This window comes from Lipotes vexillifer, unplaced genomic scaffold (genome assembly GCF_000442215.2).
Source record: "Lipotes vexillifer unplaced genomic scaffold, Lipotes_vexillifer_v1.1 scaffold299, whole genome shotgun sequence".
NCBI classification, from domain to species: domain Eukaryota; kingdom Metazoa; phylum Chordata; class Mammalia; order Artiodactyla; family Lipotidae; genus Lipotes; species Lipotes vexillifer.
This window is the reverse complement of record NW_006784347.1, coordinates 3,675,445-3,693,711: the sequence shown is the minus strand read 5'-3', so window position 1 is coordinate 3,693,711 and position 18,267 is coordinate 3,675,445. Positions and strand designations below refer to the sequence as shown.

The window sequence follows — 18,267 nt, the reverse complement described above, 5'->3', positions numbered from 1 at the left end:
AAATGTAAGGCTATAATTTTATTAGCTATACTTATGAAATTAGTTCCTAATTTATATTTATGCATAAAGATCACTAAAATATAAATTAAAATTAGCTTTCATTAACAACTCCTATTTGTCTTATGGACCCAATCCTTAAAATACTTAAAGTGGATACATTTAGGAATGGAAGCAATGTTTTAATATTTTAAGTTAGATTAACTGTTTTCCTTATTTCATACTCCCAAATGCTTCTTGTCATCAAAAATCTTTTCTAAAAAATGACTTTACTTATCGATCAACTTCTACTTACCTGGACAACAACTACCAGTAGGAAATAGGGCCATTCAAACACCTGCTAGTTCCTGAGAGGCTCACCTGTGCTTACTCGTCTGGAACGGTACATGTCAGATGTGGCTGGGGTGTGTGGAGGCCACTCTCCACAAAACCTAAATGCACAGATGTGTGTTTTTCATGTGTGATGGTCACATCAACGTGGGGCAGATGTGGAGGAACACGAGCTCTGTTGCTGTGATTTTTTTTTTTTTTTGCGGTACGTGGGCCTCTCACTGTTGTGGCCTCTCCCGTTGCGGAGCACAGGCTCTGGACGCGCAGGCTCAGCAGCCATGGCTCACGGGCCCAGCCGCTCCGCGGCACGTGGGATCTTCCCGGACCGGGGCACGAACCCGCGTCCCCTGCATCGGCAGGCGGACTCTCAACCACTGCGCCACCAGGGAAGCCCTGTGATTTTTAACCTGAGAGACTCCTCCAGACAGTAGGACATGAGCTGCCCTCACTGGCTCATATCTCCCAGGCATCCTGCTCCAGCACGTTACTCTGGACTGGGTCCATCTTCAGCAGGGCCCTTGCAGCCTCCCCGCAGCCCCCAGTCACCCTCTCCTCCTCCTGCCTCTCGCCCACCTTCCAAATACCAAGCATTCCCAGAGACCCATGCCTGGCCGGCAGCATGTCCCACCCCCCAGGCACTGTCAGGGCCAACCGTGGACGCAGAGCCACCCCCCGCCACCCCGCCACCTGCAAACCCACCCCTGGGCACCGCGGGCCAGGGGCCTCCTCAGCCGATCTCTTGCGCTATGAGGCAGAGTTGGACCACAGGGCCCAGCACCAGGTTCCGTCCTGAGTGACTGAGCAAGGCCCCCATCTGCGCCCCACTTCTCCCGGCCTCCGCTGGGCACACAGACGGTGCTCGCTCCAAGGCGCGGTGAGGACGGAACTGGAAGTGGCGCAGCGTCCGCCGGGCTTTAGATGCTGACAGCAGACCCACCCGCCTCCAAACCTCGGGCCAGCGTGAGCCCCTCACCGGCCCCTCAAACAGCTGTGCCCTCTCTGCAGCACCTGTGCCACTCCCAGGGCAAACGCTCAGCCTGACCAATTCAGTGCCGCTCAGTGGACAGAGGCCGCAGCAGCTGCACTCACAGGGCAGGAAGAGGCTGTGCTGAGCGGAGATGAGGTGATGGCCCTGGCGCCACATGAAGGCAGAAACGGGTCCACAGCTCCTGCTTCCTGCTTTGCATTCCCACCAGGCATGGTGGGCATGAGCCTGTCGCCGACTCCGAGCCAGGCCAGGTCACTGAGGACCCCTCCCGAGCCCCCTGGAGACTCACATCGGGGACATAAGGAAGTCCTGCCATCGGCCTGTCCTGAGGCCACGGGGAAGGACCCACCCACGTGTGCTGGAAAAGCTCTGGGGTGCCCTGTACCTCCGCAAGGCGCTCCCCGCCTCCTTCCCACCATCATCCTCAACACCTCCATACTCCTGAGAATGCAGAGCTTCTCACCTCCGCCCGTGCGCAGGTGAACCCCCAGGGAGGGGGCCCAGACCAAACACAGCGGCTTCCCTGACCCCACCCAACTCCTGTCCCAGAGCAGACCCTTGCTCCAAAATGCTCAATAAGTGGGTGGAGAAATTCTACACCAGTGACGCCTGACACGTAACATCTCAGAAGTTCTGCAGAGAATATGCAGCGGCACAATTTATGGAAGTTGCCACCCTCATAATTAAATGGCTTTCTTGTAAATGGCCTTAAAGAAGTAATGACCAAGGACAAACATATACTTAGCATTCATTTCATTCTTTCCAAACAATGTGATATAATCAACAAAACCACCAACCAGCAACTGCAAATCAAGATTTTTGTAGGTCATGACTTTTAAAAAGCCCAGCACTACAGTAACAACCCTTCTAAAGCTGATTTTGTTCTGGTGCAACAGGACTGTTCTGAACCCCTGGTCTTGCTGCAAACCTGTGATGCCAGAGTGGGCACAGGTGCTCCAGCACTGGGAGCAGAGTATCAAGTGCACTTAACACAAGGTTAGCAAGAAAAGCTCTAACCTAGAACTTTATAAAGGCACAAGCCAATGTGTTTTAATTAAGATTAACTGACACTGTCTACATTTTTTCCAAATTCCTTATATATCCCTAGATTTCTAGGTCTTTGAACTTACACGTGGAGAACAACCAAGAGTAACTTCACATGTGAACCAATCACACACACAAAAAAGGGGGCGGGGGTGGACAGTGTATCTGAAAGTATCTCACTCTCTATAATGTATACACTGGTTACAAAATTCTTCAGACAAAATTCTTTTTTCAATGTAGAATATATTCGAAGTGCTTGGAAACTGTGAAAATCACCCCTGACCATTTCCAGATCTGGGCCAGTTCTCAGACTCAGACCCACCAGCTGAAGGAGAGGCCCCACCCACGAGGATGGACCTGTGACGGCAGGGGAGATGCACCTAAGATGCAGGATCTAAGGCCGGAGGGGACACTGATCATGTGAGGCGGCTGGACACAGGGCCCAGGTGACACCAGACCCATCACGCCCACTGGAGTAAGGGTCCACAAGTCAGGTAATAAACTGGGCTCATGGGCACACAGGTCCCACCAGTGACCACTTCCAGGTTCCTGAACGTGTAACCAGAAAGCACAGGCTTAGCACCCAGCTGAGCCTCACACGGGTTCCCTGGGGTGTGATTAGGGGCTAGTGTAAGAGAAGGGCCAGGTGGAGGCCATCCCAGCCTTGAGTGTAAATCAAACACAATATCACATCCTGGGGAAAAAGTAGAGACTGGGCCACCTTGGAGGCTTGAAGGAAGGGGGTGCTGGTCCCCACACAGCCCTGCAGAAGCAGGCGTCCCGCTCACAGGCCGCATCGGCGAGTCAGCACTGGGACCCTTTCTGCTGTCTTCACATTGCTCAGTGGTCTGCACGCTGGCCACCGTGTTGAGGACATCCTGTGGCACCTGATGAGCAAGACTTTTGGGTCCAGAGGTCTGGGCACCGCAACACTACCTCTGAGGTGAGGGACCATGAAGAGAGCGGCACAGGACTTGGCAGGTCTCCTTGGGCCACTTGGGGTCCTGTTCACCCTCGACCATAGTTAAGAGTGGGGTCCGAAGGAGCACGGGCCTGCCATCTGGCCCTGAGGCTGCAGAGTCCTGGAGGAAGCTGGTGGCAGTCGATGACATGGAGACCTGTGGCCCCAGCGGGGCCGTCACAGCACAGACCCCAGGACCCTGTGACATGGAGCTGTGGGCCATTCAAGGTGGCGTGGCCAGGGCACCACGTGGCCACACTGCCCACCAGGAGCTGGGTACTGTCAGACCACCAAGGCAGAGCTTGAGTGGCCTCACGGCCATGGAGACCACTCCACGGGTCACCCACCCATGGCTCTGACCTCTCCTTCAGCTGCACCCAGGGCCTCACGGGGCTGGTCCCCAGGACCCAGTGATAGAGCAGGTTCACAGGCAGGCTGGCGTGGTACACTGGCACGACCCCAAAAGGGGCTGATACTGCAGCCCAGCCCCATTCAGGGCAAGGACACACACAAACCCCCAGGCCCTGGTCAGTGAGCAGGGGAGTCTGCTGGGAGGAGCAGACCTGTGAGATGCTGTGGGTGGACATGGGGGCACTGGGGGTGGGTGCTGGGGTAGGCAGTGCTGGCTTGTTGGGCCAGAAAAGAGGCTGTGGGCCCCTCCCCGAAGGCTGGTCTAGTTACTACCACTCCTGACCTTCTGGTCAAAGAACGGACTCTGGGCCCTAGGGGACCGGCCCAAGGATTCCAGCAGTCCTGGTGAGTGAGGCAACACCAGCCCCCTGCCATCAGACCCAGGGCGTGCACTGGCCCCCATGATGCTACCTCGGCGAAGGGCCACTTCTCAATAAAGAGGCGGCTGGGCACTCCTGAACCTCCCTCACATCTAGCCTCTGGAAGCTCCAGCCTGAGGAGCAGTGGAGCGGCCTCTCAAGAAGTAGCCGAAGGCCATTTTTATCTTCTTACAGGCGTATCTCAAGGACATGTTAACATTAACAATGCTTAAGTTTAAGCAATATAAGGGCAATTACAATTCTGGGAATAAGAATCCTCAGCATCAAACTTAAGGCTGTGAAACATCACCTATTCCATGAAAAGACAAGAGCCCTCAGGCAGAGTGCGTAGGTTTGTTTACATGACAGCCAAGTCCCCAGTCACTGTCAGGTGTGCAGGGGCTGGGCAGCTAGAGACACAGCATGAAGGGCTACGTTTCCTAGAAGCAGAAAATCAGTGGGCTAAATTCAGAGCTCCAAAATAAGGGGCTATTGGAAGAGAAAGAATTCATCTTGGGTGAACAAATGTCCTTCAAACTCCTTGAGAAATTGTATCTGAAGGAAGTGTATATTTGAGCCTTTGTCTTAACTCAGTACATGTTTCATAGGGTCCACTCTCTGAGCCCTGAGCCCTGTGCCATGAACAGGCTCTTTCCTTCCTGAAGGCCCAGTGGCCAGGCAGTCGGACCCCAAACACAGTGCCCAGGAGCCCATGAGAAATGCAGAGTCTCAGGTCCCACCAACACCTGGGATCAGATCCCAGGGGCTCATGTGTACGTGGCCTGGAGATGCTTTAGTGTGTGGACATGGGTGGACATGGCACCGCAGCAGAAGTGAGCAAAACCTGGAGGCTGCTCCCAAGCAATCAGACACGATTTATCTTAAGACAGTTCCAGACCTTTCTCCTTCCCACTTTCAAAACCAGTGATCACCACAGTAATTCAAAGATGTTTTTACTAAAATTTCAGCATAGAGATCTGAGCAGTGGGCTCTGTGGTCAGACACCAGCTCTGGGGCTCAACCGCCTGGGGCACCCCTGACCCTGAGTCACACGGGAGCGAGGAATCCATGGGCCCGAGATGCTCCCCCAGGTCCAAGTGGGTGGGAGCCCCCTGAAATGGGGCTCCTGCCGGGGGAAGTGAGCTCTCACCCAGCGAGTGCCAAGGAGGACGGGTCCTAGAGAGCCTGGCTCATGGGGGCCGAAGGGGAAGCCATTCTAAAGATGAGAACGTAGTCTGAGGTTATGTAGCTAATGGAATTTTTTTTTTTTAACTGATATACCCTACAGCTCTCAACCTGTTTTCGTGTCCAAGGTACACAGCTTCTGAAATGCTGATAAAACCAAACTAAACTAAACCAAACCAAAAAAATACTTTGGACGCATTTGAAAGTAACCAGTGCTACCCAAAGCAAGAAGCACATTTTCCTTCAAAGGAAAACACCCTTGAGTGTGCAGACACACCAGGCACACATCATTCTCCAAGGGGGCAGTCTGATTACAAACTGACTCTTCCTATCCTAAGGAAGAATCTTAATCTAAAAAGGTGCAATGGCAGTTCTACCAAAACGTGTAACAATGCAGCAGAAACATGCAGAAACATCCGTACTCACACTTGTTGGGTGTCGCACAGCAGCTGCGTGTTGCAGCCTCACCCTCTGAGGCATCATCACGTCATCCTACAGGAGAGAACACATTTAAACTCCCTGGAAGCAACTCTGACAAACAAGCAAGAAGACAGACAGCCCGACAGCAAAGTAGGCAAGAGACCAGAACAGGCAGTTCAGATGCTGCCCAGCAGTCCATGACCCTGTCAGTCGGCTGGGAACGTGAGCACCCAGGCTGCAGTGTAGGGCACGCGGGAAATTGGACAATTCCAGCCAGAACTCACACGGCTGGCAGGGATGAGGACCTGGGGAAGAGAGTGGGGCATGTCCAGAAAGGTGGAGACTCAGATCCCCAAGACCTAGTAACTTCACCACATGGGCAGAAAAAGTCTTACACGTATGTACCAGAAGAGATGTACAGAACGTTCACCACAGCGTCATTCAAATCGGGGAACAGCCCGATGTTCACAGATACCAGCACAGACAAGTAAATTGTGCGCATTTCTACAGTCAAATACCATTCAAGTGTGAAATTAAACAACAGCTACACACAACATAAATGAATTGCACAGACATAATGCTCAGTGAAAGAGGCAAGACAAAAGAATATACATAGTATTATTCCGTTTATTTAAAACTCAAAATCAAGCGAAACTAACCTGATTATTTAAGAAATATACACTTGATACGAACTATCATAAAGAAAAGCAAGAAAATTATCATCCCAAAGTCAGAATAGTGATGCCTCTGTGGGGAGGGTCAGGGTGGTAGTTACACGTGTATTTACCTCCTAATTAATCTTTAAAGTGTACACGTATGTTCTGTGTATTTTTCTATAGGTACGTTCCATCTCACAATTTTAAAAAGTGCTTTAGGGCTTCCCTGGTGGCGCAGTGGTTGACAGTCCGCCTGCCGATGTGGGGGACACGGGTTCGTGCCCCAGTCCGGGATGATCCCACATGCCGCGGAGCGGCTGGGCCCGTGAGCCATGGCCGCTGAGCCTGCGCGTCCGGAGCCCGTGCTCCGCAACGGGGGAGGCCACAACAGTGAGAGGCCCACGTACCGCCAAAAAAAAAAAAAAAAAGTGCTTTAAATTGATAAAAAGTCAAAAAGATTTCAGTGTTTTATTTAAAGGTACAAATATGCCCACTATGTCATTGGGAGGATATTTATCTTTAAACTGAGCAATAAGATAAACTAAAAGAGCTGTATTTGTATCCCTTATTTCTGCAAAATGGCCTCATGAGCACTGTGCTAATCAAATGAGCTGTGGATGAAGTAAGCTGAGAGGAAGCCTGTGGCTAATGTGAGGAGGTGGGGAGGGAGGTGCTGAAAGAGGAGGAGGGGGAGGGGGAGGAGGGAGAAATACCGGCGGGGAGGGGAGGAGGCAGAGGGGAGGAGGGAGAGGGGGAGAAGGAGGGGCACAGGAAGGGCAGGGGCCCCTCCAGGCACAGCAGCACCCCCAGCAGGCAGGAAGCAGGTGTGAAGGTGGGAACAGAAATGCAGGGAGGAAGCTGTCAGAACAGGAGCAGAGAAGTCGGCTATTCCAGGCCTGAATCCTTCCCTGGCTCCCATCAGGAACATGCTTGCAGGCACGTGCATGGTCAGCCACAGCTGGGAATCTTAAAAAAGAAAACAAGGAAAATTGAAGCAGAAAAGCGTGGGTGATGTGAGGAGGATAAAAAGAAGTTATACTAGAGTTTAGCCTATTTCTCTCTCACAAAGGGTATAGCAAGACAGCAGGGCAGAGAGAAAAGCAGGGAAATTTCCCTGAAAGGGAAGGTCTATTGATCAAACTCTTGAAAAATGGCCCTGTGTCTGGTGGCCTCACGCAGAATCCTACAAAGTTCTGAGGTTTACTAAACCAGTCCCGACTCCTGGTTACGTGTGGGAAGGTGCACAAGTCTGCACAGGACCAGGCCAGTATTTCAAAGAGAAAGTGGGGAGAGTAGAGGAAGCCACAGTTGGGGTCAGGGTTAGGGTTAGTCTCTGCTCACAGTGTGACCTCCTCCGGGACGCTGTGCAGTGGCACCACCACACATGCAAGCCCCACTTCCTCCAAACCCAGGCAAGCACCCCAGGAACCACACCACAAGCCTTCTGGTTTCTAATTCCCACACTTACTCAGTGGCACCAAGATGTCCACTGGGATGGGGCATCTTGTGTGGACCAGCTCAGCTCCTGTATTTGGCTGGACTTAAAAAATATTTGTAGAACAAATGAAGCGTCTTCTCAGGACTGAATTGTATTTTCAATCCACCTCACCATTTACAAAACACAACACTCTTTTTCTGATATTTATCACAATCTTCTATAGTTGGGAGACAGAGCAGCTAATATTATCCCCATTTTGTAGCCAAGGAAACCAAGGTTTGGAATTGCTTCGGAACTCATCCAAAATCTCATAGCAATTACATGTCAGAGGTAAAATTTGAACACAGGATCAACGGAGGGTCCAGTGTTACAGTTCAAGGATCTATGTACGCAAAAAGCAAAACTGTCCAGAAAGTCTTAGCTCTCAAGAACATTCTAATATAGTCTTCCATCACCTTGTTTACCGGAATCACCTCTGCTGCTGGGTGTCTGAATAAAGTGAACATCTGCAAGTATGAGGAGAATACCAAAGACATTTTACACACCCCTGACCATCAGCTGAGAAGGTCAAGGACGAACACACTGCAAAGTGATAGCATAACAGAATAATAGACTGTTTCAGCTGCACAGTGACTCTGCAGATTATAGATAAGCTCCTTGTTCTCCCAAAACCATTTTGAAAGAGGAAAAAGTTGCTGAAAGATGGAAGCATGAAAAGATATTTATTATACATGAAAAGTGATGTGATATTTTAATAACAAGCCCAGATGTGTTTCTGCTCGTGGGCTGTGATCCCACCACCTTTCACCGGAGGCCATGCCTATCAGCGCCCGTCCCGGGGAGGGGCCTGCCCTGGTCAAGGTCACTGTGCTCACAGCTGGTACCCCATACCAGGAGCTGGTTTTAATAAAAGTCAGCTGGTATCTGAAATGCAAATAGGAGGGGGGCCTAAAGGATGGATACAAAGGGTCATCAAGCATGAACTGCAAAAGCCCAGAGTCTGCATGTCCTGATCTCAAGGTGTATCTGTAGATGGACTATCCTTACTACAGGAGGGAGGGTTCAAAACCTCCATATTTATTTGCCTAAAGTGTGCAGGATTCCACCATGATAGCCAGGTAAGAAATGTTCTTGGCAGCCAAGGGAAAAGAATTTTAATGTATTATAAAAAATAACACTAATTCAAGATGAAACACTGTTTCCTTTCTGACCATAAAAATATTGGGTAGAGAAAAACTAATCTAGCCAAAGAATTTCAGAGTTAAAAGAAAACGGCATCTTTGAGTTCTGTAACTTCTGAGTGGAGGGTGGTCCTGAGGGAGCGAGGCTGTGGACTCCCAGGGATGACCAACACCCAGGATGGGTGAGGGGCAGGACGGACCACTTGCAAATGAAGGAAATAATAGTCTACAGCCAAGAAGATCTTCTGTGGAAGAAAGCAAAGTTGAGTTTTTTGTTTTTGTTAAGTCTTCTTATGCTTGACTTTTAGACAAATAGTATTTGAAGACCAAGATAGAAATTCCCTGGTCAAACCTCAGCCTTAGGACCCACACTCCAAACAGAGGATCCTGAAGCACAGGGAAGAGAACAGAGCAAACCCAACCCACACACTGAGAGCCTATTTCCAAAGCACGGTGTCAAGGGACTCACATACGTGACCTACCTACGTTTTCCCAAACTCCGAGATACTTAGGGGAAGTAAGTAAGCTCGAGAGAAGTTGTCTGCCCATGATTTTGCTACTTAGCTTGTACAGAGCAGGGCAGGACCCACAGGCAGGTCAAAATGCCTCCAAATCCACTTGCAGAAATGACAGGCTAATGGCACACAAATAATCCTGCTCTGTTCAACCAAGAAAGTTGTAAAAGATATTGAAAGAGTCTTAAACATAGAGTTAACAAGATTGTGGGGAACTACTGGGCCCAAATCTCTGAGAAGCATTAGCCGAGAGAGGAAACAAGCCACTTGTACCCTCAAGTCCTCGCTGATCTACAAGAAACAGCTGAAATTCCGACCGATGGTTCTGGTAACCCTGCGAGGCTGCAGGGAATGGAAATCAGAGCGAAGTGTCTGCTCAAGACTCGGCGGGGTGGGGGTGGGACTGCTAGTCAACGACAGCATTTCCTAGCTCAGGCCATGGCAGGTTACCTCCTCAAGGTAAGAGGTGTGTGAGACACGTAGCCTAACAGGGCCTGGGAGCCTCAAAACTGGATAACAAGGGTCCCAAGATGGTGGTTCTCCCAGGCACCTGGAAGAAGCAAAGGAAAACCTCTGAGGGAAAGAACTTCCATTCAAGGCCTCAAATTAACTCCACAGAGAAGTATTCAAATACAACAACCGGTACACAAAGATAACTGGGCACATAAGTAAAAACACATGAAAGAACAGATAATAAAAGACTTCCCAGAGCAACCATTAAGAAAATAATTCAAAAAGAGTTAAAAATCAATAATTTATTATAAACAGTACACTAGAAAATATCTATTTAATTTTTTAAAAAAGGTTAGCAGTAAACAAAGAACAGAGGAACAAAAATAATGTCATAGAAAATAAGTAGCAAAATGGCAGGCATAAATCCAATCGTAAAAAACTTAAATATGTGAATAAATTCAAAATTCTAATCAAAGATAAAAGTTGTTAAACTGCAAATTTAAAAAAAACAAACACAAAAACAAAACAAGTTCTACCTATATGCTATTTATAAGAGGCAAAATTCAGGTTCAAAGACACAAATACACTGAAAGTGAAAGGATGGAAAAAGATACACCAAGCAAACTATAACCATAAGGGAGATGAAGCAGTTATACTAATACAGGGCAAAACAGACTTTTATTTTATTTTTTAACATCTTTATTAGAATATAATTGCTTTACAATGTTATGTTAGTTTCTGCTGTATAACAAAGTGAATCAGCTATATGTATACATATATCCCCTCCCTCTTGCACCTCCCTCCCGCCCTCCCTATCCCACCCTTCTAGGTGGTCACAAAGCACCGAGCTGATCTCCCTGTGCTATGTGGCTGCTTCCCACTAGCTAGCTATTTTCCATTTCGTAGTGTATATATGTCCATGCCACTCTCTCACTTCGCCCCAGCTTACCCTTCCACCCTCCCCATGTCCTCAAGTCCATTCCCTACGTCTGCGTCTTTATTCCTGTCCCTCGATTCATCAGAACCTTTTTTTTTTTAGGTTCCATATATATGTGTTAGCATACGGTATTTGTTTTTCTCTTTCTGACTTACTTCACTCTGTATGACAGACTCTAAGTCCATCCACCTCACTACAAATAACTCAATTTCGCAAAACAGACTTTAAAACAAAGAACTTTAATAGAAACAAAGAGGGACATTAAACATTGACAGAACGGTCAATCCATCAGAAAGATATAACAATTATAAATATTCATGTACCTAACAGCAGTGAAAAAACGGAAACAAAAATGAACAGAATTGAAGAGAGAAATAGACAATTCAACAATAAGAGTTGGAGACTTCAATACCCCACCATCAAGAATGGATAGAATAACTTGACAAAATACTGCACCATCAACCAACAATACCAACCTGCTGACTTCTCTCTGTGGACACCCACCCAACAACATCAACCTGCTGACATCTAACTATGGAACACCCACCCAATAACAACAGACTGCATACTAGACCACAAAACAGGGATCAGAAAATGTTAAAGTTCTAAAAGCATATCAAGTGCGTTCTCTCACCACAACACAATTGTTAGAATTCAAAAATAGCAGGATTTGGGGAAATCTACCACCAATATATGGCTATAAACAACCTATTTCTACATAGCCAATGGGTTAAAGAAGAAATCACAAGGAAAATTAGAAAATACTATGAGGTGAATGAAAATGAAAACATGACATGACGCAAAATAGCTATAGCAATTCTTGGAGAAAATTTTATAGCTGTTAATGCCTATATTAACAAAGAAAGATCTTAGGAGCCAACCCCCCAAAAAGAAGCAAACTCAACCAAAAGTAAGCAGAAGGAAAATAAAGATCAGAGCAGAAATCAACGAAGTAGAAGAAAAGAAAATCAATTAAAATAATGGCTGGTTTTTTTTTTTTTGAAAACACCAAGAAATTTAACAAATCTTTAGCTAGACTGGAGATGAATAAACTTTTTCTATAAAGGACCAGATAATAAATATTTTAGCTTTTGCTGCCACATACGGTTTCTGTCAATATTCTTTGTATTGTTTCGTTTTGTTTTTACAACACTTTAAAAATAAAAAGACCATTTTTAGCTTAGAGGCTATACAAAAACAGTGGCTGCCAGTGGGTTTGGCCTGTGAGCTGTCATCTGTGGACTCCTGAGCTAGACAGACCAAGAAAAAGAGAAGACACAAATAACTAAATTCAGGAGTGAAAAAGGAGACAGCAGTTCTTACCTCAAAAAAGTTCAAAGGACTATAAATAACTGCATGCCAACAATTTAGATAATTTAGATGAAATGAATGAATTCCTAGAAAGAGATGAATTACTAAAATTGCCTGAAAAAATATAAAATCTAAATAGATCTATAAAAAGCCAAAAAAAAAAAGAGAACTAGTAATTTAAAATCTCGAAACAAAAAAGTCCAAGCTCAGATGGTGAATTCTGCCAAACATTCAAAGAATAAAGAACATCCCACCTTTACAAAGTCTCCCAGAAAAAGGAAGAGGCAGTCAACTCATTCTCTGAGGCTCATATTACCCGATACCAAAGCCAGAAAATGACATCACAAGGAAAGAAAACTAAAGAACAATATCCCACATGGATATTGATGAAAAAGTCTTTGACAAAATAAGCAAACCGAATCCAGCAATGTATAAAAAGGATTATATACTATAACCAGGTGGGATTTATCCCAGAAATACAAGGTGCTTTACCATCTGAAAGCCAATTAATGTCATAGATCATACTGAAAGAAAGAAGAACAATCACTACATGATGATCTCAGTAAGCACAGAAAAAGCATTTCACAAAATCTAATGGTCATTCATGATAAAAATTCTCAACAAAGTAGGAACAGAAAGGAACTTCCCCAACCCAATAAAAAGCATCTACAAAACCCCTACAGCTACATCTTAATGGTGGGTGATGGAATGCTTTCCCTGAGGTTGGAAACAGGGACGATATCTGCTCTTGTGACTTCTGTAGAGCACTGCAGTTCTGGTCAGTGCAATCAGGCAAGAAAGGGAAATAAAAGGCATCCAGATCAGAAAGAAAGAAACTGCCTCAATTTGCAGACAACATGATCTTGTATTTAGAAAACCCTAAGGAATCCACCAAAAAACTACCGGAATTAATTTCAGCAAGGTCACATAATATAAGATCAAGATACAAAAATCAATGGTATTTCTATATACTGGCATTGAAGAATCTGAAATAAAATTTAGAAATTTTACATTCACAATAGCATCAAAAGAACGAAATACTGAGGTATAAATTTAACAAAGGAAGTACAAGACTTGTATGGTGAAAATTACAAAACATTGCTGAAAGAAGTTAAAAACCTAAGTAAGCAGGTAGACATCCCATGTTGATGGACTGGAAGACTCAATTCTTCAGCAAAGCAATTCTCCCCAAATTGCTGCGGAGCAGCTGGGCCTGTGAGCCATAGCCGCTGAGCCTGCACGTCTGGAGCCTGTGCTCCGCAACAGAAAAGTCCACAACAGTGAGAGACCCGTGTACCGCAAAAAAACCCAAAAAAAAAAAAAAAAAAAAAAAAAAAGATAAATATAGAGATCAGTAGAACATAACTGACAATAGAGAAATAACCTTTGCAATTACGGTTGATTCAAGGCAGTTCAATGGGAAAAGGATAGTCTTTTCAACAAACTGCTAGGACAAGTGGATCACCACAGGGAAAAGGTAAATGCAGAGCCTCATCACACACAAAAATTAACTCAAAATAGATCACAGACCTAAATATAAGAGCTAAATTTATAAAATCTCAGGTAAAAAAACTTGGAGCAAATATTGGTTACTTTGAATTAAGCAAAGAATTCTTAGATATGAAAACAAAAGCACAAATGATGAAAAGAAAAATTTGACAAATTGGGCTTCTTCAAAAGTTAAAAATTTTGTGTTTTAATTTAGGTATAAATTTATCAAGAAAGTAAAAAGACCACCACAAACTGGGAGAAGATATTTACAAGTTCTATATCTAGCAGTAACCAGTGCCATCCTGAAGACACAACATCCTTCCTGACATTGAAGATCTTTCATTCTATTGCAGAGGTGAGTGTTACTGGCATTCAGTGGAAGGAGAGATACGAAATGGAAGTCCGGTGAGTGACAACTGCAGAGGGATGGCGCTCACAGCGCGGGGAGAGCAGTTAAAATGGAGAAGAACAGAAATGACACTTTTCTGAAGCATTTCCACCCAATCCCAGTACCTTTCTGTCCCAGGGCATCCTGTATTTCTTCAGCTTTGGGAGAGAACTTATTAAAGCTATATACGAAAAAAACCTACAGTAAACAACATATTGTACTTAACAGTGCAAGGTTTCAGCGCTCTCTTTGCAACTGCGAAGGAAACAAGAATGCCCATTATCATGATTTCTATTTAACAATTCACTGGAGACTTGAGTCCAAAAAAATAAAAATAAAAGATACAAGGCTTACTAGAAAGAGAAAAAATGATTGCTTACATAAAGAACCCAAAATAATCAACAGAGAAATATGAGAATTAAAAATGAATTTAATAAGGTTTCTGGGGGCTTCCCTGGTGGCACAGTGGTTAAGAATCCACCTGCCAATGCAGCGGACATGGGTTCGAGCCCTGGTCTGGGACGATCCCACATGTTGCTGAGCAACTAAGCCTGTGCGCCACAGCTACTGAGGCTGCACTCTAGAGCCCGTGAGCCACAACTACTGAAGCCCGCGCACCTAGAGCCCGTGCTCTGCAACAAGAGAAGCCACCGCAGTGAGAAGCCCGTGCACCACAACGAAGAGGAGCTCCCACTTGCCGCAACTAGAGAAAGCCCGTGCACAGCACCAAAGACCCAACCCACCAAAAAAAAAGAGAAAAGATTAATAAAGAGAATAGACAGTATTTATAAAAAAAATAATAATAAGGTTTCTCGATACAAGATCAATAAATAATTTCTTTATATGTACAAAATTTTTTAAAATGATGCCTCTTACAATAGTATCAAAAAGATCAAATAACTCTGGTGAGAATGTAAAATGGTATAGTCACTCTGGAAAACATTTTGGCAGTTCCTCAAAATGTTAAAATCAGAGTTACCATGTGACCCAGCAATTCCACTCCTAGGTGGAACTGAAAACATCTATCCACACAAAAACTTGTATAGGAATGTTTATAGCAGCATTATTTATAATAGTCAAAAAGTGGAAATAACCCAAATGTTCATCAACTAGTAAATAGACAAAAAAAAATGTACATTCATAAGATGGACTATTACGCAACAGTAAAGAGAAATGAAGTCCTGACACACGCTACGACATGATGAACTTTGAAAACATCATGCTAAGTAAAAGAAGCCAGTCACAGAGACCACACAGTGTAGACTCCATTTATATGAAAAGTCCAGAACAGGCAAATCTATAGAGACAGAAAAGAGCTTAGTGGTTGCCCATGGCTAGGAGCTGGGGGAATGAGGGGGTGATTACTAATAGGTATGGGGTTTAATTTTGTGGTGATAGAAAAGGTCTAAAATTAGATTGTGGTGATGGTTGCACAACATTACGAATATACTGAAAACCATTGGATTGTACACTTTAAATGGGTGGATTTTTATGTGAATTACATCTCAGTAGAGCTGATAAAAGTGTTTTTAAAAAAATCAAATACCAAGGTATTAATTTAACAAAGGACTTGTAAGCCCTCTGCTATGAAAACTACTCATGCCTACTGAGGTAAATTAAAGAAGACCTAAATAAATCAACGAACATATTTTCATTGTTAGGAAGACTCAATATCGTAAAGAAGTTAGTTCTCACCTAATTGATCTATAGATTCAATATAATTCCAGTCAAAATCCTCAGAGGGGATTTTGTGAAAATTAACAAAATTACTCTGACATTTATGTAAAAATGCAAAAGGATTTTTAAAAAACAGCCCCAAATATTAGGTAGATGAACAAGAAAACATATAGCATCAAATTACAGTACGTTCTCTAAAGCTACACTGTGGTATCGGCAGACAAAAGGACAGATCAATAACCCAACTGGACAGAACACACAGGCCAGAAGCAGGCCACACGCACATTCACGCTGGGCTAAAGACAGCATGCACAGGGCTTCTCTGGTGGCCCAGTGGTTGAGAGTCCGCCTGCCGATGCAGGGGACACGGGTTCGTGCCCCGGTCCGGGAGGATCCCACACGCTGTGGAGCAGCTGGGCCCATGAGCCGTGGCCGCTGAGCCTGCGGTCCGGAGCCTGTGCTCCGCAACAGGAGAGGCCACAGCAGTGAGAGGCCCGCGTACCGCAAAAAAAAACCCCAAAAAACAAAAAACTGAATTATTGGTATAAGCAACAACACGGATAAATCTCAAAAACATATGATGAGCAAAAGAAGCCAACCACAAGAATATATACTGTATGATTCCATTTATATGAAGTTCTAGAACAGGGGGGAAAATCTAATCTGTCGAAAGAACAGATAATTAGATTACTAACCTAAAGAAATTACATGTGTAGTCGCTTCAGGGAGTGGGGGAATGATTGTAAAGAGGCATGTGGAAACTTTTTGGGGCAATGGAAACGTTCTAAACCTGACTGAGATGGTTTTTATATGTGTGTATACATTTATCAAACTCATTGAATGTACACTTAAATGAGTGTACTTTATTATATGTAAGTAATATCCCAGTCAAGTGGATTTTTAAAGTATAATGTCTCTAATAAAGTAAACTCAGTATTTAGAAAAAACTTAATCTGACTTCACTCCATGATGCTTTTTGAAAATATTATAATTCTGGGTTTACTGCACAAGCTCCATAGCAGAAATACCAGAAATGTTCAGTATTATACATTACACAACATCATCATCCTCAGAACGTACTGTTTTCACCGTTCTAAGTTCCCTTCTAGTCCCTATCTATACACATATGTAATTTTTCTACAGCTATAATTATAGCATAAGAAGAATACAAAAATAACTTAGAATCAAACGTGCAATTTTACCATATACGCACAAATTCAAGCTGTGCATTTTCCTCTGCTGGCAGCACTTCCAACAGAACCCAGAACCCAAGTGCTGCCAACGCCCCACCCCTGCTTCTTGCTCTGCCCAGCTCCACCCCTTTCTTCCTGGAGCCCCGCCCCTGCAGCTTGCTCTGTCCTAGGGGAGTGGAGGAAGGAATTACCTTCAGTTAGGAGAGAAGACAAGAATTCCCTCCCACCAGCAAGAGATTGGCAGGAAGGGGGGCAGAGGGAGTCTCGGTGGGAGGACATGCCCGGCACTGGCCCTGGTCCTGGTTCTGGTCCTGAGCCAGACTGGGGTCCACCCGGAGCACATGCATGCAGAGCGAACCGCGCCCTCGCCGGGGTGGAATCCACACCATCTTTCCTTACAACTCTGCCTCCTCTTCTCTGCAAGCCCACCCTGGCTGTGGGCTCTGCAGGGCAGGCAGCTCCGACGTAGTGCCCACCGGAGCCCAGGACACCCCGTGCAGGAGACAGAGAGACCTCTGCTCTCACAGCCCCCGCAGTTTGGTAAGACAGAGAGGGACAGCAAAACGAGCAGTAAGAGCCAGACTCCGCAATGGACAAGATGACCGCTCGGACCTCGGGAACACCATGGATGGAGCACCTGGGACAACACGGTCCAGCACTGACCTACCTGAGAACCAGAACGTGGGAAAAGGCAAGTTCTTAGGTGGAGGCCACCCAAGGCCCACGCAGCCCATGCTGGCCGCCAAAGAACCACTTTGGAGCTCATTAAAGCCGAGTCTGTCGGGGAGCCCGGGAGTGCGAGTGCCTGCAGCAGCGGGCCCCAAATCTCCGTCTCCAGCAAGCTCTCTCCCTGTCAGCGGTTTCGGAACCAGAGCTGGGAAGGAGCAGCTGAGCAAACACCCGGGTCATCCCCCTTTCCTAAGCCTTAAAATGAAAGCACTCTGTACAAATAAAAAATATCTCAAAAGCTCACTACTGTCTGAGGCATCATTTCTTTTTAAAAATCAAGTTTAGTGGCACTTAGCAAGAGCAGAGCTTTCCGGGCACAACAGGTTATGGTGCTGACAAAAACAAGAGTGTGTGGCGTGCCGAGGGACTGGCCTCGAGGGAGTGTGAATAGCTACGGTACCGAGACGTCTCAGGTCTGTCTTCAACTATTTTCTGTCTTTCCTCTGTTCAAGGAAAATCTTTCTGAACATGAGTGTTAAAAATAAGGACTATTTCTTCTTTCAAAGAACAGGAGTAGGGCTTCCCTGGTGGCGCAGTGGTTGAGAGTCCGCCTGCCGATGCAGGAGACGCGGGTTCGTGCCCCGTTTCGGGAAGATCCCACAT

At 45.7% G+C, this 18,267-nt stretch overlaps 1 protein-coding gene across 1 annotated transcript in view; it reads right to left on the bottom strand.

Annotated features, from left to right (window-relative positions):
- The window catches only part of QTGAL (queuosine-tRNA galactosyltransferase), a 107,348-nt gene that overhangs the window by 55,718 nt on the left and 33,363 nt on the right, over nucleotides 1–18,267 (bottom strand). Inside the window, exon 6 of the mRNA XM_007456791.1 lies at nucleotides 5,702–5,767. Coding sequence (XP_007456853.1) covers nucleotides 5,702–5,767 — 66 coding nt within the window. The remainder of the gene's footprint in view (nucleotides 1–5,701; nucleotides 5,768–18,267) is intronic.